At 36.7% G+C, this 22,947-nt stretch overlaps 1 protein-coding gene across 1 annotated transcript in view; it reads left to right on the top strand.

The window, feature by feature from the left end:
- SNTG2 (syntrophin gamma 2) overlaps positions 1-22,947 on the top strand; it is a 152,992-nt gene that overhangs the window by 20,112 nt on the left and 109,933 nt on the right. The window contains exons 3-4 of the mRNA XM_027641128.1: positions 18,770-18,826; positions 18,913-18,970. Coding sequence (XP_027496929.1) covers positions 18,770-18,826; positions 18,913-18,970 — 115 coding nt within the window. The remainder of the gene's footprint in view (positions 1-18,769; positions 18,827-18,912; positions 18,971-22,947) is intronic.

Below are 22,947 nucleotides of genomic sequence, written 5' to 3' on the forward strand. Positions count from 1 at the left end.
GCAAGAAATTGGGCAAAGGGAACAAGAGACCTGCATGTATAAAAAAGACCACCTGTCATTACTCAAGCGTAAGCAGGAAATACACGGAAGATGAAAGCAGAATCAGGCCACTTGGAATGATATAAAGAGACGTTGTCAGAGTAAGTAGGAATGAGACAAGGGCCAAGGCTCATCTGGAATTAAATCTGGCCAAGGATGTCCAGGACAACAAGAAGGACTTCTTCAAATACATCAATAACAAAAGGAAAACGAAGGATAATATGGGCCCATTACTAAATGGAGGGGGGACCCTGATAACAGAGGACATAGAGAAGGCAGAGTTACTGAACTCTGCCTTTTCATCTGTCTTCAGTGGTAAGACCAGCCCTCGGGAAAAGGAATGCTGGAAGGAAGACTTTCCCTTGGATGAGGAGGATTGGGTTAAGGAACACCTAGGCAAACCTGATGTGTGCAAGTCCGTGGGCCCTTAGAGGATGCATCCATCAGTGCTGAGAGAGCTGACGGACACTATAGCAAGGCCCTTAATCTCTGAGGACTGGAAGAAAGCAAATGTCACCCTTGTCTTCAGAAAGGGCAAGAAGGAGGACCCAGGGAATTACCATCCAGTCAGCTTCAGCTCAACCCCTGAATGGAGCACCTCATTTTGGAGGCCATGTCTATCCACATGGATGATGAGCTGGTGATAAGTCAGCTTGGATTCGCTAAAGGTAAATCATGCTTGCCCAACCCAATTACCTTCTATGATGAAACAGCTACCTGGATGGATAGGGGAAGAACAGTAAATATTGTCTACCTCAACTTCAGCAAGGCTTTCTACACTGTCTCTCACAGCATCCTTGCAGGCAAAATCAAGAAGTGGGGACTGTATGAGTGGACAGTGAGGCGAATTGAAAACTGGCTGAACGGGGGAGAGGGAGGGGAGGGGAGGAGAGGGGAGGGGAGGGGAGGGGAGGAGAGGGGAGGGGAGGGGAGGAGAGGATGGGACAGGAGAGGACAAGACAAGACAGGAGAGGACAGGAGAGGTGTCTGAAATGCAACAAAGGTAAATGCAGGTTCCTACACCTGGGGGGAACAACTCCATGCACCAGTACAGGCTGGGGACAGACTTGCTGGAAAGCAGCTCTGTGAAGAGAGACCTGGGGGTCCTGATGGACAACAAGCTGTCCATGAGCCAGCAGTGTGTCCTTGTGGCCAAAAAGGCCAAAAGTATCCTGGGGTACATTAGGAAGAGCATTGCCAGCAAGTCGAGGGAGGTGATCCTGCCCCTCTACTCAGCCCTGGTGAGGCAACATCTGGAGTGCTGGATCCAGTTCTGGGCTCCTCAGTACAAGAGAGACATGGAGCTCCTGGAGTGAGTCCAGTGGAGGGCAGCAAAGATGATTAAGGGACTGGAGCATCTCTCTTACAAGGAAAGGCTGAAGGAGCTGGACTTGTTCAGCCTCAAGAAGAGATGACTGAGAGGGGACCTCATCAATGTCTATAAGTATTGGAAGGGAGGACAGAGCAAGGTTCTTCTTGCTGATGTCAAGCAATACAACAAGAGTCAACGGGCAGAAACTGATGGACAGGAAGTTCTACCTGAATATGAAGAAAAACTTCTTCTCTTTGAGGGTGACTGAGCACTGCAACAGATTGCCCAGAGAGGTTATGGACTGTCCCTCACTGGAGATATTCAAGAACCATCTTGGTGCAATCCTGTGCAATGTGCTCTAGGATGACACTGTTTGAGCAGGGAGGTCAGACCAGATGATCCACTATGGTCCCTTCCAACCTGACCCAATTTTGGTTCTGTGAATTGGTGCACACTCACAGAGGCCAAGCTCAAAAATACTGATAGAAATGGCGTATTGAAAATAAGTAGACAGTTTTCACTATCAGCTAAGTATTTTTAACAGAAAGTGTTTCCCCTCACAGATTTAAAGTTTAACAGTACTTGCAGAAATAAATTAGTTGTATGACAGACGGGGAGAGATCAATTTTAGTTAAAGGAGAAACAGGGATTTATTAATTTTTATACTTTATATTTCATTAAGGTATGATTTTACTTTAACTCTTTGTCATTCCACATGCTGAAATTAATTTCTTGTATATAGTGGCTCATCCTTAATATTCTTTGTTTTTCATCCGTGTACATTGTGTCATCCTTCTCCTGTTGTTAACCCACAGTTTTATGCCTCTCCTCTTTTCATAAGTATTTTTTCTTTTATTTTGTGTTTTATTTCTGTAAGAGAAGAGAAATGCATTTGGCTTTTTATCAAAATCAGTCCTTCTCACAGACCTTCTCTGACTTGGTCAGGGGTCAGGCAGAGAGGTTTCTAGTGCAGGCTGCTGGCATCTTGATTGGAAGAGGACTTATGTGAGTCTAATAGAATTAGTATAACGAAAACTTTTGCATCCTGAGTACTCAATTGTCCAGTGTCACAAACTGTGTCTTTGCTCGACTTTAGCAGAATGAAGCAAAGTAGGTGAATAGGGAAGAAAAATAATAAGATTAGTTGTTTTATTGATTCAAAAAAATAGAAACAGTGTCTGAAAATACTGTTGAAATCCCTGATGAGACTGCTATAGCTTTTTCTTTATAGCTCAGATGCTAATAAGGACAGAGAAGAATGTTATTTTAGCAAATCTCTAGGGAACAGATCTTTGTTAAAATTTAAAAGTTAATTTTTTTTAACTCAAGGAAATTTCAGTCTTGATAACTACTAACATTAATAATAAACAGTGTTTTTCCCAGTTCCTCTTCTACCATTACTGGTATGGTATTTCAGTCTGAAATTGGGGTTTTTAAACAGCTAATAATTAACATTTTTTATCTTTTTGGAAGCATCAAGTAGATGATTAAGTAAGACTTCTTGTATGGAGAAAATACATTATTTAACCATTTGTTATTTGTTTTCCATACTCTGAAAAGCTGACCTAGATATTTAGAAGATAGCTATCGAGTAGTTCCTTAGGATCTTTCTTATGCTGTCACTCTGTGAACAGTTAGAAGTTTGCATCACAAAATAAATATTTATAACCTTGACAAAAAACTTCATTATTAAAGATAAAAGGAGTGTGTAATTTAAGGAAAAAGGCTAAAAAATGTAACAGAATAGAAGAATGCAAAGGACACTATGGATATCCCTGAAAAACAATCTCTCCCTGAAATGTGGAAAGAGTCCAGCTGAGGGTAAGCACTCATACCAACAAGATAAAAGAAAGGCAGCACAACTTTGATAAACCATGCGTATGCACAAGTATATGTGTCCTTTAATTGAAAATTCAATAAATCTATTTCACCTGAAGCCATGACCGGCTGTCAGGACTGTATACGTTGTGAGAGGTCATGTAGCAGTTTCAAATTTTCAACATTTAGAGGCAAACTGTCTGACTGCAATGGAGGCATGAGTGAACCTTTCCAGTTTTGGTATTTGGGATATTGATGGGTTCAATCTCTATTGTTCATCTTTGTCTTCACAGCACCAAGATGTGAAATGTTGCACCAAGTTGAATGCAGATGAAATTACTCAAAGAACAGCTGTGTTCCAGCAGGATTTAGCTTGTTATAGGATGCCTTTTTAATTGAAAGAAATCAGCTAATTTTTAATGGAAAGAGAGGTATAATCATATAGATACACTGGATCCTATACTTGTTATTAGTAACTCTGGAAATCCATATTTTTAGATGATCTGCATTGACTTAATTTGTATTTTAGAAGAGTCTAGGGTCTTCTCATACCACTTGCCAAAAAAAGCTCCTGTCCCAAATTAAGCATTTTACAACTCAGTGGAGGAGTTCCTGACGATTATTCTGAAGTCATATTGAGACTGACTGTGGTTGCATTGGACACATTTAACATGATTCCCCACATTCTGAAGAATAAAACACTGTGGGATTTTTCAGTCATCTTTACTAGAGTAGATCATGTAGTTATTCATGTTGAAAGGGACGTCTCACGGTCATCTAATTCAACTCACTGCTGAAAGTGATGATAACTTTCAAGTTGCTGAGGGCTTTGTCCATTCATGTTTAGAATATCTCCAAGGATGGAGAGGCTACCAGCTGTCTGGGCAGCCTCTTAATGCTTAACCACTTTCACTGTGAAGTTCTTTCCTATTGTTATGCTCAGTTGGAATTTCCCTTGCTGCAAGTTGTGACTGTTGCCTCTAATACTGTTTCTTTGTGCATCTGTGAGTACAATCTGGGTCTTGGCTTTGAAAATAAATTGAGTGACTTCATTTTATTATAAAAAACTCCACAAAAATCCACCAAAAATCCACTTTTCCCTCAAAAAAGCCCCAAAAAACAAACAGAAAACCTAAAAAAAACCACACGAACAAACAAAACCTCCCAATTTTTATCTACAGTAGTAGAAACAGTTAAAGTAAGATAACAGTTATAAGATAATAATATAAACCGATATAAATGTTATTATATTTAATCTGCAGATGTCGAAGGTCTTTGCTAGCACATGAAAAGATCTGCTTTGACTTTATACAAAGTTGAACAGTGACTGGCATGTCTCAGTTGATTTTTATAGCTACATTCTTCCTGTTCTTTAGGGAAAAGGTGAGATCCTGTACAATGCAAGAAGTTAAGCTTCAAAACTCTCTTTCCTATTCAAAATAATCTTTTGGATTTTGTCTACCTGTTCCTTGTTACAGATTACCTCCAATTCATGGGAGTGTAGAATGAGGCATCATGTGATACCATGGAGGACTAATTTGTGTCTTTGTCTCTCTTTCTTGAGGTTTTCTTGACTTACATTTCCATTTTCTCAATATTTTTTTCCACTTTCCACTGTCTTTTTAGCCAATACAGCTATTTCTAAGAGTATAGAAGTCTATTAAAAATAATACATGTTTGGAACTAATGTTTATACAGACACCTTTGAGTAAAAATCTTTTCCTGAAAACCAGATGTTATAACTAACAATATAGCAAATCCTACTTGCAATAAAGTTCTTTAAGTCACACCCTCCCCCAGTGTAGTTTTATGGAAATGCTGTTTCATTATTTTTCAGTGCATTCTTTTATTATTTGCCTGGTTAATTATAAGATGCTCATGGTTACAGTTACTGAGAGGGCAGTATTAGGGACTTGTGGAAATGCACAGATGTGGCACGTTCAGTCTGACTCAAGTGGTTAACTGTGTGACATCTGCATTTTCCTCAGGGTGCACTCATTTCTTAAGATTTGTGTATATTCAGGATTTTTAGTAAAAGCTGCATGACATACATAAATAGTAACAGTAGTCAGTGAGGAAGCATAAATCAAAACTCACTGCTTTCCAGCTTCTAGTCAAGTATTCTTTGATGCTGACTGCCACATTCTGGAAGAAGGAATCTGTCCCAGTCCCAGGTGTTGTCAATGCAGCTCATCTGGTGTGCTTTATGACATATTAGCATAAGGCTGTGTGGTTCTAACCTTGTCATGTAGATGCTCATATTGTTCAACTCAATCCAGCACCATCTCTTATTTGAGTGCTACACATACCCTCTTTCCTCAGTATGGTGTTTCTTCTGAGTTCCATATGAAAATAATTTTGCCAAGAGCAGTCCCTACTGTAGTTTTAAATGCATATTTCTACAAAGACAGTCAGCCAACAGATACACTGCAACCTTTATCCATGGGGGGAGGTGGAAGTTTGCTACCAATCAGTGAGGAATGAGGGGTTTATGAGTGGAAGTGGAAATCTATATATGGCAAAATGATAAATATGTGTAAAACAATTTGCTGAGGAAGCTCTAGGTCTGGAGAAATGGAGGGTATGAGCTGAGAAAATCCTCACCATGGGAACTCCTCATCTTGAGGAGAAAATTTCCTGAAAGATTTCACATATCCTTGTTCACACCCTCTTTTGTTCTTTTGGAATATGTAAAAACGAGCAGGATGTCTGTATTTTATGCTATATTTTACTGGGTCTCACATTCTTACAGGATCTGTTTCTTCAGTCATTTCCTATCTCATAACTTCCTTGTGGTACTTTCAAGAGTTGCTAAGAAAGGAAGATATGGATGATATGTTAAGTTCTAAGAAAGTTAACTCTATCCCAACTGAAACCAGGACAACCTACCTTTGTCTTCTTACCCCTTCTGGTGTCAGACTATTTCTTCCCTTGCATCCATGCAGGACAAGTTGCAGGCTTAAGTCTTCATATTGCACTTTCTTGTTTTGATCCCTCCTTTCCCCTATATGTTTCCCAAGGGCCTGAGTGGCAAACTGCTTTTATTACCATTATTGCCCAAGAATGGCTTTTATTTTCTATTGTCAACCTGCCACGGAGTATCTAGTAAATTTGGTGTCTTTAAACAAGTAAGGAGAACTTCTGAGACTACTCTTTCCAATAAATGCCAGATGCAACTGTAGTAGTGGGAATTTATAAAAATGTACCCATGGGCGCAGACGCAGGATAACAATTGAAGTTGGTACCAGGAATTTAACCTTGTAATACTGCTGGTTGGAAGGGAAGGGGGAGGAAGTAGCTGTAACACCATCACATTGGGGCAGAAATCAGCTTGGTTTCTCCCAAGGGCATCCAACACAACCACAACGAGGTGGGATCTCTGCATGTCTGCCCAACTGTTAACTATGGACCTGCCTTAAGAGAGTTACTCCTGCCAAATTTAATGCTGGCAAATCACTAGCAGCCATGTCCTGCAGAAGGGAAGATGCCCAATCAGGAAAGAAGTCAGCACAGGGGTTGCCCATTCGACCTTCCTGCTGCATGTCAAGGGAATGGGGCAGTCCAGGAGGATAGGGGTAGGGTCATCATAGTAGTCTTACTGGTAAGTAGAAGGGAAAAGAACAAAAATTAATCAAAGCATTGGTCATCTTTTTCTTCCAACCTGCTTTAGCCATTGTGGATGGGCTTGTTCCTTAGAACAGTTTCTACAAAAGCTGAAGAACATGGTCTCTTTCAAGTGCTCCAGCCTTTTCTACTCAGTGCCTCAGTCTGATGTTTGGAAATAATATATGTATTCATTGATATTTTCATGCAGACTGGCACAGGAAAGTAAAATATGATACATTCAGAGTCTTTTACCAAAAAAGTCTATACCAATGGAGTTCTTCACTCAGAATCTTCTTCTGAAATCCCTTTAGTACATTGTTCATTTAGATAGATGGAATATTTTTTCCTAATGAGAGACCTTTCACCACAAGTGCCAGTCCTGGATGTTAACAACCTGGTAATAATGACAAATTGGGTAGGCATTGGCAGGTGGATATGAAATCTTGCTAACACACATCACCAGAAATAAGTACTGTGATTACCTTCTCATGTTGTCCGTTAAGCTTCAGTCATGTCACTTCAGATGAACGAATAACAAGATATAAAAGACCTTTCAAGAGATAAACTTTTCCGTTGAGTCATTGTGTTTTAGAAGAATCTAGTAAGTTTTCTTTAAAGAGCTATTTCACACCTAAAAGCTGGATATTTGACCATATAGCTCTCCAAATTACATTTAAAAGTATAACTGATTTTGAAACCAATAAAAGTATGGGATTTTTTTTCAGCTATATTATTATTTGTAGCTGTTATTATTTGCACCTGTTACAAAGTAGTCTCTTCTCTGTACAGTTGTTGACATGGTGTTCTTTTGAATGGTACCTTTTTCTTATATGGTTAAAATTTTACGTTGCATCTGCTTTTCAACATATGCCCTGTCTGGCATCATTCTTGAAGTTCTTGAAATTTTCTACCTCACCAGTTGACAACTTGCAAAAATAAAAGGTCTCAGAAAGATAGGAATATTTCACATTGTTATCCTGCCAATTACAGTTTTATTAGTTACATTCTGTCTATTCAGATGTATCCTGAAGTTTCATGCAGGGTACTACTTCATTCTCTAATCTCCGGGAAACAGGAAACAAAACAAACCTACTATGTGGTGTGCTGTGGGGGGTACATAATTGCTTCTGTTTTGCAGCACATCTGTAATGAGTGATTGTTATAGTATACACATTGAGTACTTTGGAAGCCATGAGAATAAAGAGTTTTAAAAAACTTTAGATACTATTAAAGGATGACACTAACAAAACAAAATGCTAGTTAGAAAGAAAAAAAAAAGTTAATTTCAGCATTCCTGTTCAGATTGATAATTAGTAAGACTGTCTAAAGCGTTTTCCTTGGCTAATGAAATAAAATTATGCAACCATCAGACAGTCAACTATAGCACTGTACTTTTTTTTTTTTTTAAACTGATACAGGTGTCTGTCTCACTTTACTATAAAACCATAAATAAATTAGTCTGGAAAGAAAAAATATATCTAGCCTACAGGCAACCAAAAAGTGAAATGAGTTGTTTGTATATTTGACTGAGATATAAACATTAGGTTTTCAACTGCATGCAGTTCATGACATTATCAGTAATGTCACAAAAAGATAGGGTGGGTTTTCTTTCCCCAGAAATACTACAGTTCAATTTTGGCAAGAAGTTTTGGAGTAGAATTTTCTTTGATAGTTCTTGCAAAGTTGGTGTGGGTTTCTGTCCAAATTTCATAGTAATGAAATTTTGTTCTTGCTTAAGAAGTTCAGGACTGATTCAGACCTAAAATCTACTGAACCCCCTGTTTTTTTTCTGATAGCAGCTGTTAATGTTTCCCTAGAAAAGCCAAACAGGGCAAGAACTTAATGCTTCTCTTAACACTTTTTCTACCACAAGTTGTACAGTGCCTCCCTAAGCAAAATACAGTTTTGTATTAGCTCTTAACAGATGTACTTTTGCTATAGTTGTCCAATATCCCCTTGAAACCATGTAGACTTTGAATGTGCAGAATTTTTTTCTCACTAGAGTCTGCTATACATTGCACGAAGATTCATCTTTTTTTGTTTGTTCTGGTCCTAGTTCCAGATAGGAACTAGGCATCCTAATACTATCATTTTATGCCTCCTAGTTTTTGTACTGGTAAAGGCTGTAAAACTGATTCAAATTCACTGTCCTCTGTGCTACTTACTGTAGCCTCCTGATCCCCAGTCTCTCTCCTTTCCTGGATGAAGAGTAATAGCCTGTTACTCCTTGTACAGGAACTTTTCTGTGCTTCCATCATCCTTACTGTCCTTTTCTGAACAATTTTTAACAGCTTCAGATATCAAGGAGACAAAATGGTATACAGTTTTCAAGATGGGGTGAACTTTGGATTTCTACAAGATATAATGATGTTCCTTTCTTGGTCTCTGTTCTTTTAGAATCATAGAATCATTAAGGTTGACTCAAGATCATTGAGTCCTACCTTTGACTGAACACCACCATCAAGTAAGCCATAGCACTAAGTGCCATGTCCAGTTCTTTCTTGAACCCCTCCAGAGATGGTAACTCCATCACCTCCCCAGGCACCCCATTCCAATGCTTAACCACCCTTTCAGTGAAAAAATTCTTCCTGATGTCCAACCTGAACCTTCCCTGGCACAACTTGGGGCTTTCTCGTCTTGTCCTATTACTAGTTTCTTGGGAGAGAAGAGGCCGAATCTCCATCTTACTACAACCTCCTTTCAGTTAGTTTTAGAAAGCAATAAGGTCTCCCCTGAGCCTCCAGCCTAAACAACCCTGCTCTCTCATCTGCTCCTCATATGGCTTATTCTCCAGACCCATCACCAGCTTCTTTGCCCTTCTCTGAACATGTTCCAAGTCTTTCTTGTAGTTAGAGACCCAGAACTGAACATAGGATTTGAGCTACATCCTCACCAATGCTGAGTACAGGGGGACAATCACTTCCCTGGTCCTGCTGACCCCACTGTTTATGATACAGGCCAGGATGCCATTGTCCTTCTTGGCCACCTGGGCACGCTACTGGCTCGTTTTCAGCTAGCTGTTGGCCAGCACCCCCAGGGCGTTTTCTGCTGGACAGCTTTCCAGACACTCTTCCGGGAGCCTGCAGTGCTGTGTGGGGTTGCTGTGACCCAAGTGCAGGACTCGGCACTTCACCTTATTGAACCTCATACCATTGTCCTTGGCCCATTGATCCAGCGAGTCCAGATCCCTCTACAGAGCCCTCCTACCCTCTAGCAGATCGACACTCCTGTCTTTTGCTAAGACTCCCAAAAATTTTATTGATGTTTTTGGCCACTACTGAACTCTGCACTGATGATGTTATGGAACCAGCTACTTTAATCATAATATCTTATTCTGTAATAGAAGTGACTGATTAGAATCAATCCTAATTCCTTATATAAATAATGCACATGGGAATAAAATCTCTCACTAGCTTTTATCTACTGTAGTATTTTGACTGCCTTTTTGTTGCCCAGTTAATATTTTTTAAGATGTTCTGCAAATATTTTCAGTTCATTTATACTTCCTGTCTCAGCAAGCAGCAAAGATAATCTCATTGCTCACCCCTTCTTTTTTATTTCATCATGAATATTTTAAATAATGCAGGTTGCAATGTAGGCAAAGGTGGAACATCACTAGTGACCTTCTGACATTTAGAAAGTTACACATTTAGTTCGTCACCTTGTTTTCTGTCTAGTTTTTTAACTAATTTGAATTATCCATATATCTGTGCAAGGCTCTTCCCTCATAGTCCTTATGTTACTCTAACTCACCTTTAAAAAATACATTGTCTTTTCCATGCCTGCCAGTTCTGTTGTTATAGTATCTCTTCGCTGTCTAGAGATTTATTTTTTTCTCCTATAGTTCTAACTTGTTTAGTGCAGGCCTTAAATTTCCTAAGCATTTTAAGAACTTGAACCTTTTATAAAAAAAAAGGGATTTTATTTTCAATTTTGTAGTCATATGTATCAAGGCTTTATTGAGAAGTATTACTCCAGAGCTTCTGCTTTGTTTCATTGGCATGTTCCTTCAAGAGTACGGTAAATATATCTGACCCTGGTGATTTGCTACTATTGCTTAGTCAATTTGTTTCTGAAGTGATGTCAAATTCAGACAGACCCATATATCCTTTGTGCTCCAAAGACAGTTGTAGGAACATGTCTAGTTTTTTTCCTGCTAAGGAAAGAGTTCATTTATCTTGCCTTCAGTAGCCTTATTGACTCTGAGTATGCATTTTTATATCTTGATCATAAATCAACGCTCTAGTTTATTTGGGAGACCTCTTGCACCTAGTAGATTTGAAGCTTTATATTCATTTTTATTCTTTCTGACTGTTTTTGAAACTCTTTTTCCTGCTGCTAATTTTGGTTTTTAGTTTTATTTGCTTATGTTCCGGTTTCTTGTCTTTGTATGAATATATGTCCATCACTCTTTATGTGTTTACCTCTCTTAACCTCCTCTTTAGCCATGTGATTTTCATTTTTCTCCTAATTAAGCCCTTTTAATAAGTGTATTCATTGTCTCTGTGTTTCCAGTTGATATCCTTAAGTACTCTGTACACTGCCTATAAAGTTTTCATTTTCTTAGCTGACCTCTTTATTTTTCTGTTAGACACACTTCTTCACTTTTGCATAGTTCCCTCCTTGGTATCATAGTTCCATAAGTGTTGAATGTAAAGTAAATAGCAGTTGCTGTTACAAAGTGGCTTTTCAGTTGTAAAAAAATAAACTAGATCTTGCATACTGTACTTGACTAGGGCAAGTACTGAGTCTAGTCTTGTGAGCTCCATGAAATAGTCACTGATAGAGATCTGATTTTTATTGACTGCATTATATCCTATGTATATCTGCCATATCCACCTGAGGTTTAAGTCAAGTCTGTTACCACCATTACATTTCTCATTCCTGTTGCCTATCTGCCTGTTTCAGTTATTGTTATGATCCTAGTTGTGTGGCCACTAGTGAAGATTCTACACCTGTATTTGGCTTGTATTTAGCCTGGAATCTGTTGTTTTACTGTTGGGGTAGTTGTCTTATTAATTTTATTTGTTCAACTCTCCTGTAGTTATACCTGTCTTTTGTCGTGGTTCACTTAAAGCCTCCAGTTTGTCCTGTCACTGTTTGTCCTCATGTTCAAAATGGCTCTGGCATGAATCTCTTCCAAGACTGTGCAACCTTATTGTGAGAAATACATATCTTCCTTTTTTTGATAACTCTGGCTGCTTATCTAGTCTATTTTACATTTCTTGTATAATTTGTATCCCAGTATTAAAGTTTTCCTACCTCTCCAAAGTGTTTATACCTCTTTTTAGTTCAGATTTAGTGCAATTTTGGTTTCGTTCTTGACACTCTGTTTTACAGTTCCTGTTTGTATTATTCTCTTCCTAAGTTGTCCTTCATTTCTGAATACAAAATATCCCTGTTTATGTTCATAATAGAAGCAGCATCCATAATTATACTGTCTTCTGTACCTGTCAACTTTTCCAGGGCTACAGTTTAAAACTTTATTTGTGGCCTTGTTGAATTGCAAGTACCAGCAACTTTGGTTCCTTTACAATTCAGATGATGTCTGTGCTTCCTTTACAGGCTCTCTTTATTTCAAGAAAGCCTGCAGTTTCTAATGATCATAAATCCATCCCCCTTGAGCCATCACTTTAAGAAGGAAAAAAAAAAATCTTGTTTATCTTCCCAGCCCTACAGGGATTACTGGATGAGTTTTGGAGAACCTTAATCTAGAAGTTAAGGTCTCTAATTTCTTTTTTTCCTACGTAATTGTCATACTTAGGACTTATTTCCTGTGTTTCTCTGCATTTTTGGTTCAGATGCAGACCAAACCCCTCTGATCCTTCTTTGGTTAAGCAGGATTCCTGTGGGAGGTGTCACTGTGCACTTGTGCATGAGACTGAAAGTTGCTAATGTCTTAAACATTGTCAAAATCCTACAAGGACTTTCTTTTCAAACTGCAAAGAAGGAACTGCCCATCTACGACCACTGAAGCACACCATGACCCCAAATATACCTCCTGACTCCAACGGGAACTTGAGATAAGACTGTTGTCAAATTATCTGAGGTCTAAGGAGAAGTAACAAAGGCTCAGGAAAGAAGAATGTATCCACAAAGAAAGCCAAAGTCAACAGCTGTGTTAAGAATCAGCCCTAGCTGGGCTCAGCAAGTGGAGAAGGAGAAGGGTTTTGGGTTTGTCATGGCAGAATCTCTCCACAAAACAGAAGGAGTAAACCCCCCTGCTCCAGGAAGACCATGTACACATGGGACATTCACATGAGAGCCACCTGAGAAGGGCTCATAAACCATCAAAGACCCCCAAAGCACCCCCTCAGACTCATTCCTGAAGTCTTTCACCACTGGAGGACTTCATGTGACCCAGCAATGCAACAAATCCAGAGTCTGTCGCAAGAGACTGTAAAACTTCCCCCCAAGGGAGGTACCTGGGCATCTCCTGAACGTATATTAATCCATTGGACTCTGTGTTTTGCGGGACCCTCACCACTGAGAAGACCAGAAGAACTGGACCCATGGGATGCTGCTAGGTTCCACAGAGTCGAGATACATTTTCTATTTAATCTCTCTCTGTCGCTCTCTTTTTTCCCCACCCTTCTTTTTCCTCTCTCTGTCTCACATTTAATGTTAAATAAAATCTGTACTATTGACTTTGGCATCTGGTCTCATTTGCACCTTAATTCAAGTAGAGGCGTCTCTAATAATTTTAATAACCAGATCATAACAACTTGTTCAGTCAAACACTTTGGAGTCTCCTCCTTGGAGTCATAAATGTATCTGTTTACTTGATGGTCATCTACCACCATTACAGATGTTTGGGATTTCTGCTTTGAGAAGGGAATTTACACATCAGGAAAGTGCATTGAAATCATCCATTACAAGAACTACTAATGGAATTATTTCCCACATCACCAACCTCTTGCATGTTCTCAATCTTCTCAGTAAGATGGATAAATATCCCCTCTTCTTCTGGGGGAAAGTACTCAGATCTAATCTTCCATGAACTCTGCCTTCCTTTCTTCCATGAGAAAGGATGGAAAGAGATTCCTTTGAAGGTGATTTTTGTGTTCAAGGGATTTACAACTTTATGTTGAGTTTTTCTCAACTAACACATTCTCTGTACAGCCAGACATCTGCTTCTGCCATTACTGGTACTTGTAGGGGTAATTGGAAATACTCTAATTTAAATAATTTCATTTAGTTAATGAATATTGGTGTCCTTTTTCTTTTTTTTTTTCATTTATGGTGAGATCCATCATGCACAGGTCTATGTGACTTCATGTCTACTAGAAAATAAAACACAACCATAGCACACATTCAGCATTGACCCATAGTTGTCTATACTGTGTGTGAGTGTGGTCCCTGGTGATGTTTTGACTTGTACCAAATTGTCTATACTGGGTGTTAGTTTACTCTCTGTCTTGTTTTTGGACAGTTTCAGGTACAGCCCTCTCAAACAATGCCTCAGACTAAATCAGGAGATGGCATATGTCATGTAGTGTCCCAGTGCGGCAGTATGAATGGTAGTAATAACGTTTTCAAGGAAAGAAAATTTATTTGTGTGAACAAGAGTTTTACTGTGTTCTTTTCTGGAGAAAATCCTCCAGCCTGCTTTATTTTAGCATTAGACATGGCTTGCAAGACTGGAGTTATAAAACAAATAGTCTGTTCTTTGACTCAAAGAAGAGGTGAAAAATTTCTTTCTGAATTCTGAATTGCCAGATAGGAAGAAAGAAAGCAAAGAAAGGTCCTGAGAAGAGAATGTGGGACTAAAATAGGATAAGTTAGAGGGAACAGAGAGAAGAGATCAAATAAAAGTGCATAATTATCGTTTAGCAAATTTCCCTATAAAACCTGAAGTTGAATTCAGTAGTGCCTTGCTTTCAGCAGGTATCTAATGCTGAATCTCCTCTAAATCACCCAAAGATTTTTTTTTGTAGTGAGCATCTTATTCTGAATTTTAAGGGTCCCAATGAAAGATTAAGTGGAACTAGGCTACAATGAGCCATGTGAATTTGTGGGTTTTCCCCAACAAATGGTTTTTAATTTCCTCCTTTAAAATAAAATTTCAAATACAAAGACTAGAAAGCCAGAAATAAACAGGCTATTTATTATCTCTTGGCTTTGTGTTGTCTTCTGTGTTGGAAGATACTCAGGGAATGAGTTCAGGGGTTACAGGAAGAAAAATATAATCTCAGTGTCGAGTGATGAATGATACTTCCCCTGAAACAGAGGTGCAATATAGTCTTGGATGTGTCATGTACATAAACTAACACCAAATTAACACATCAGGCATTAGGTGCATCTCATCTTCTGCAGTAAAATTACAATGTGTTAAAATGCCGAACATTTACAGCTGAGGCTGAAACTGGTCAAGAAGGTACTTTGAGCAGATAAAGTTCATATAAATACTTCTAAAAATGCATGTTTAGGCATTTCAAATCACTAAAACAGAATTAATCACCCTCAAATCTTTGAGTGCTTCCACTCTTCCTCTGTAGAACGAGGATACTTGTGTCGGGCTGTGAAACTAATTTCATTTATGTGGATGTCCCTACATATTGTACTTCTTACTAGCATTAAAAATTTCCTAAGCATTTTAGTAACACTGCATTTAGAACTAAACTAAATTTGCATTCATGAGATAACACGGTCCTACTCAAAGATTAAAAATAGAAGTATCTGTATACTCTAAGATCTCAGGGCCTTACGGTGTACAGTCCTATTACATTAAAATATACATTACATCTACATTACTATTAAAAGCAAGGTTTTTTTTAAAAATGCAGTTATGGTGTGTCATACTGCAGAAGTTTAAAATCTTGTCTTGTGTTTATAGCCTTAATGTGTCTGTTTTCCTCTTCGAGTCATTGGCATTTTTTACTGTATCTGTCTGTAAGATTTGATCATCTGCCAAGAAACATACCTTAAAACTGTGTTTGATCATCTCTGAAAAGTTCTCAAATAAAGCAAAATATATTTTACTCCTGGCATCTATTACAGTAGTACACAAATCTCTCAAGCTATTTGACATACCTGTAGCTCTTGCCTGCTACCTCTCTGATTTCTTTGCGTCATCAAAATTATTATCAGAGCTAACTGTTTTATTTAAAGATGTGCATCACTGCCAGATACTGAAATAATTTATAGTCTCTGTGTGCCTTTTAATAATGTCCTAATGATGTAGAATTACACTAGTTATTTTTTCAGTGACTTTGTGCAGGAAGGTGGGTTTTTCTCTTACTCAGCGTGGGTTTTTTGCAAGACCCAATTTTGCCAGATAGAGTGTTTTTCTCTCTTTGTTTGAGCTGTTTTCCTTGTTACCAGGATGACCTTAAATGACCTTGACCTTGAACTGCTTTATGCTTAGAACCTGTCCAGTTCATAATTACCTTATCACAAATGTTGTCCTTTACAAATATTATTGCAAGTGATTAGGATACTTTTTTTAGATCATCTTTTTTTTTTTTTTCTAAATAATAATCCAGGTATTGTCACTATCCTACAAGAATCATTTCCACTAAGTAGTACACTTATCTCAATTAAATTTTGATTTGGAATCTTCTCTCTGACCAGTTTACATGTGCTTAAAATACACCGTATTATTTTGAATAGTTTTATATTTTTAATCAAGTTTTTGTGAGGCATCAGATCACTTCTTTATAAGAGTTATTACAACAGTCAACTCTGTCATCAAGATTGGAAATTTCAGAGTAAGTATTCATGTCATTTGAAAGGTATTTTCCATACCACTTTTCCCCTTTAAAATTATTTCTCTTTAGATCCCTATGGATTGGTCTTACTGCTATTCCATAATGGAATACATGGTTCATTGCCAGATTTATGCTCATCTGACCTCAAAGCATTGTAATATAATGAAGATACATGGCTCTATTTATATGTTTTCAATATTGACCCAGTATTAGCTTCCTTTAAAGCTTCTGGAATTATGCACTAATCAATTATTTTAAAATCAAAATCAGTAACAAATGCTTTACCTTTCTATAAAAAGTGAAGTGTGGTGTTTGGTCCTGTATGACTGCTAGAATATAGAATTGAAATAAGTTTATGTAGATGCTCTTGATCATGATACTTGATTGTGCTCAGCTTTTGGCATTTCACTTTGCAGTTTGAACATCTTGAAAAGAAAGAAGCTTTTGCATTTTTTAAATGTAGCTCTTACTGAAAAAGCTGTTATGTAGGAACGTTTAAGTACATGTTTAATATTTTAATTAATAGGAATATTTTAAGTTCTGTAATACACAATGCTATGAACAATCAAAATAGAAATATCAAGATTATTACACTTTATGTAAATAGATTACTTCATAGGGCTGCCTACAACCCATATAAAAATAAATGTTAGTTGCAGTTGAGTTTATAAGATGCCAATAAGGAATACTTTGCTTGTCTTTTTTTTTTTAATGGCTGAAAGTATCCATGTAGCAGTTTTCTATTTGTTGTCTGACCATGCTAAAGCAAACTGCACTGCTGAAATATTTATTCCATCATCTCCTTGTGAGGGGATTTATTAGGTTAATATGTTTTCAGGGTGTAAGTACAGGTGGAGTAAAACATGAATTAAATAAGCAGAAAGATGTCATGTTATAGAAAATTACTCTTGGGAATGAGTCACTGAATTTAAAGTTAGGGATGTGCTCTAATTCGGATTGAATCTGATCTTTGTCAGTAAGTATGATAATTTTGATCAAAAGTTTTGATGCACTTCCAAATGAAGAAAAGAACCTGTAAAACAATTTGAATTAGATTTTAATGAAACTGAATTATATAATCTGAAATTATGTCAGGTACCTTTTGATATATCAGGTATCGTGTCATAATGCAATAGTTTTCCATTTTTTTTTCCATTTTAGCACAGACTAGTGTAGTACAGTGTTCATGGGAAGAGAAGCAATTTTGAAAATGTATGAAACTACTCCTAACTCTTTTTACTATATGGATTACTTTTACCCCCCTAAAATGAAACTGAAATTTATGATTTATTGTGTTTCACTTTCCCCTGAGTCAATATGAAGATATGTCTAGCAAGGTAAATGTTACAAAAAAAAAAAAAAAAAAAGAAAAGAGCTACGTATATTAAAATCACTTGTTAATATATGATTATGGTCTTGACTGCTGAAATAAATATTTACATTTATCTGAATCAGTGAAATCATAAAGTACCCAATCAGAGAGTATACATATGGGAGTATTTATGTATAATTTCTGATTTAAAGAAAAAGAAAAAATGCATTTTATCTTATGTGTTCAGAAATTACTAGAAAGATGATATTCTATCCAGTACTGTTCAGCATGTTCCAGAAAAAGTTCCCTTCAAGTGTATAATTATTGTCAACAGATGAAGTGCTATTATTATATTGTCAGGCACCATGAGTTACACATTATTGAAATCTCAAATTACGCATACTGTTAAACATATGATAGGTTTCTCTAGAAAAATATTGATAAATGTTTATCTTCTTTGTGCAGTTAAATATGAAATGCAAAAAATCAGCTATTTGAAGCAGACTATCACTAAAAGTCAGCATATGCTGCAAAAGAAAAAAAAAGGTAGAAATCTGGAGATATAGATTAGAAAACATTGGCATTTTTGATCAAAAAATTAGAACACATATCATGCATACATGATAGCTATGAAAATGCACATCTCAGAGCTCTTTGTGTAGTTTTCCAATGTCAAAACAAAGCAAAAGTATGTAAAAATTTCTTTTCAGGCAGGATATCACTTCAACGATAGAAAAACTTACTAAAAGTCTGCATACGCAACTCACAAGTTCTGCTCTCTGTAGTAAGGAATTAAGTGATGCCTACAAATCAATGTTGAATGATACTTCAGAATTGAACTTGATCACTCAGATTCTAGGCTGCCTTTGAGAATTAATTTTTGAAAAGTAAATGAGGACCTAGGAACATCTTCTATGATCACTGAGATATTGTATTTTCACCTAAATTTATTTTTTCTACAATTTTTTAAAGCACAGAACTGTTACACTTCGTAGACAACCAGTTGGTGGCTTGGGCTTAAGCATAAAGGTATGGGTAACTTCTCGTTTCTTCTTTTAATTTCAGTATGACCACTTCAGTCTGGAGATCTCATGGTTAATATGCCTCTCTTACAGGGTGGTGCTGAGCACAAAGTGCCTGTCGTCATATCAAAAATATTTAAAGACCAAGCAGGTAACTTATGTTATTTACTTATATAGTACCATAGTAAGTAATAGTTTCAGGAATCATTTTTTACTGCAGAAACAAAACTATGACGCAGAAATCTGCTGATGTTTTTAACTTTAATATTGCAGAGGATTCAAAAAATACAACCCAAATATATATTTTCCCCACACAGTAATTCACTGCTATGTGGTATGACTAACTTGTTTAGATGCCAGCAGAGAGTGATTTGTAATGTTTATTGTGGTGAAGATAGCACAAGATCTAAATCACTGTAGTCTGTCCTAATTAAGTATTACATTGACATTTATCTAGCAAAAGGAACCTTTGGGAGACCATGTCATTCCTCAGACTTAACTTGGCAATTTGGAGAACTGGTCTGGAAAACAAAGAGGTTCTTCAGTAAGGTGGGCAGAATCTTGCAACATAAACTGAGGTTCTTAGCTGATGAAATTAAAGTCTCTTCTCTGGTGGACACAGATATGGGGATTAGTTTGTTCTTTTATTTTCTGAGGCATTCTTTTACATATTTGAAAATTAGTTGTCTTTATGTGGAAAGCTTCTATGTGTTTCCTCTCTTCCATAGAATAAATCTACCAATTTTATGTAACCTTTCCTTCAAAAAAAGACAGTGCTGCACTGTGAACCTCAGTGCGTGTCCTGCTCTGTAAAGGACTCAAAGCCAGTGACACGATCTTTTGAACTCATCAGGCTCTTTTTCTGCTCTGCTGCAATGGAGATTAAGCACATTTGCTTGGCACCATGTTTGACCTCATGCTTTACTGTGTTGCAAACTGTGCTTGTTTTTTTTTCCTCTGAATTTTCTTCAGAGAGCCCTTATTTTACTTGAAATGTAATACCCAAACTTGATAATCCATTTTCATCTCATACCTAGTGAATATTGGCTATGCCAGTACCCTGTTGGAAACACTGCTTCAAGTCTCCTGTGTACGGTACTTAAATGTCTCAGTGTAATGATTTATTTTATAATAGCATTTCTGCAGTGAGGAAGAGAAGGTGTTTTTATGTCAATTGTGTTACTGTACATGAAAGAGTAATAGGCTCCTTAAATACACACTATAATGAACCATACCAATAAAAGAAATGCATAATAATAATAAAATGAATATAAGCATTCAGGTCTAAGGAAAGTAATTCAGGAAATTAATCACCAACAAGGAAAGCTATCTCCTGCTCTCTTAGGACATAGTGCTCTTAATCAAGTTTAGTAGTGAGTTTGTATATAGAATACTTACATTCAGAGTTTCATACATCCTGGTTGTTTTTCTTGAACTGCATTTATTTCTAGAGTAACAAGTGCAACAACAATTTTATGGGCTTAGCTGTCAAATTTGAAAATGTCTCTTCAGACAATTCTAGTTTTAAGATCTTAGAAGATCCTTTTGTCCGAGGAAACTCCAAAATGACTAGTGGTTATAACCAGAGGCAGTGCTGTATCACAGCAAGTCTGTATGAAATGTGAATAGCATGAAGATATTGACACATTTGGCAAGGTGTGAAGGAAGTAGTCTATGTAGTATCAGTTACCCCACTGGCATGAAGTGAATCTCAAGCTTGCTTTCAGCACGTGTTGGGTTGGTTCAGGTGTACTCCTGACGTCCCTTCCAGCCTGAGCGATATTCTTCAATTCATTTAGTGCTGCAGATGCTAAAGATCAGAGATATGTGCTATAAATGGTTTTTGTGGCACATGGCACATCCTGCATTCCCATTCTGGTTACTGAATGTGTGTGCAACAGAAAATAGTGTAAAGTTTTCTGTTTGTTTGCTTCTTCCAGAAAATGCATATTTTTTAAAAAACATCAAAAGATTTTCAGCAAAATTTTGGAAATACAAAACCTTTTTCTGCGAATCTTTTCCTTTGGATATCTGATCTCACTAATCATGAAGTGCTGCTGCTGTTCAGTATAGGAGGAAGACAATAACAAACCCTATTCACAGCGTTACTTTTCTAGTATCATATTTAACTGATAATTAATAGCAAGTGAGATAACATGTCCAAAGTTAACCCACAGGTGACCTTGAGGAAATATTTCTGATTTAAGATTCGAGTACTTTAATGCAAAAGAAAACAATCTGGTAATATTATTTAAGGGAAAATAAGAAACGTTCTAAAAATATATGCATTCTTTCTCCATATATATATATATATAAAAAATATATATGAATGTACGGATATGCATACCAAAATACAGATGTATTTACATTTAAAAAAATATATGGAAAAATATTTGTGTTGAATATAATGAGAGGAAATGTCAAGCATGACGGAGAGATGAGACTTACAGGTTTACCTCAAACTAAATTTAGGACTGAACATTGTATATTCATGATGTGGAAAAATCACCAATGGTCTTTCATTACACAAGATACTAATAACAGTGAAAGTTGTAGGCTGGCTTCAAAAGTGGCTTTGAGTTAAGCAGTAAGATTAGTTGCTGCTTTAAAGCAAATATACTGAATTTTAAAAAAGAAAAGATTATATCCTGCAGTACCATTTGAAAGTACATCGTTTACCTATCATGATTTCTTATCAGGGATTTTTACTACTTTGGGTCCTTGAGTAAAATTCTTGAATTTATGTGAGTAAAATTGTCCTTAATGAGTAAAGAATTGATTTCCTAAAATGACTGACAATTTGCAATACTTTTTATGACACTTAATGCCGGCTATATGACAACACTAAAATCATGCTTCCAACTTTACTTTTTTTGGGTAGAGTACTATTTTTTAGTTCCAAAGCTAGAAGCATAATAGAATAAAGGAGTTGCTTCTTTTTTAGATCTCTATAACCTTTGGGCTATCCTAAGTAGATTAGTCAACTATCTTCATACTATATAATTTTTTCAAATATAGAAGTGATTTTGTTGGTGTTGACCTAAGCATCAGCTGACAACATTTGCACTTCAGTTTTTTATATAGGATGAACATTTCAATTGGATTTCATTTCATTATTCAACACAAGCACTTCTATAGCAACAGTGTTAATAAATAACTATGCTTACAGTTTTGACCTCTCAGCTGTGATCACTGTGTTTATAAATTTCAAATTAAGCTATCCTGGCTCATTCTTCAATAAGACTTTCCTAAAAAAGTTCACTGAAACAGAAACTCAATTCAAGAACGTAATTTTACATTTCTGAAATACAAAATAAAGTGGTCATTCAGTGCTGGAGACTAATGTCCAGTGTATTGCAAATCACTGTAAAGAATGTCCTGAATTTTTCCTGAACACATCCTCCTCAACAGTATTAAGAGCAAGTTTTGCTAATGCCAATGACCATCACCGGGTTTAGGCCTTTTAATTTTTTTCTGTGGATTCTGTCTTCCATTCTAACAAAGGGTTTTTCATACCACCTAAGCTTTTGCTAAAGTAAGTTCCAGAGAGACAAAAGTCCTGTGCCAGACAGAATGAGAACAAGTAAATGCAAACACAGTTATAAATTTAAAAGTAGAGTGATATAATAAGCTACAGAATAATTTTGTTCCCATAGGTAATTATTTCACTTCCAAAGCCAGAATTTGTTTTTTGCTACCTATATATCAAATCATCCAGTTGACTCAGGATATTAGCAACATTACTAATAATCTCCCAGATTATGAAAAGAAATACTGGTGTTCAACCTTCTCAGTAATATTTTATAGGCCTGATTCAGGCTTTCTGTAGTGTTGGGTTTTGATTTTTTTCTTTTTTTTTAATGTAATTTAATGCAGTATTGTTTTTCCTCTGTTTTCCTTTTGAAACTGGCTTAAAATAGAGTACATTGTACTCTCATTGTACAACAGTTGATGATTTGCTAATAGCTTATAGGTTTGTAGTATTTTTATATATGTGTTATAATTAGTATTAACAGTTTATTTGGGTAAAGGCTGCTGTAGGTTTACAGTCAAATAAATGTAGAGTCCTATTCAGTCCTGCTACTGAGTATCCTGAATATCCTGAACTTAGAAAGGAATGATACTAGT

Source organism: Corapipo altera, unplaced genomic scaffold, assembly GCF_003945725.1.
Source record: "Corapipo altera isolate COAL_440 unplaced genomic scaffold, ASM394572v1 46, whole genome shotgun sequence".
Taxonomy (NCBI): domain Eukaryota; kingdom Metazoa; phylum Chordata; class Aves; order Passeriformes; family Pipridae; genus Corapipo; species Corapipo altera.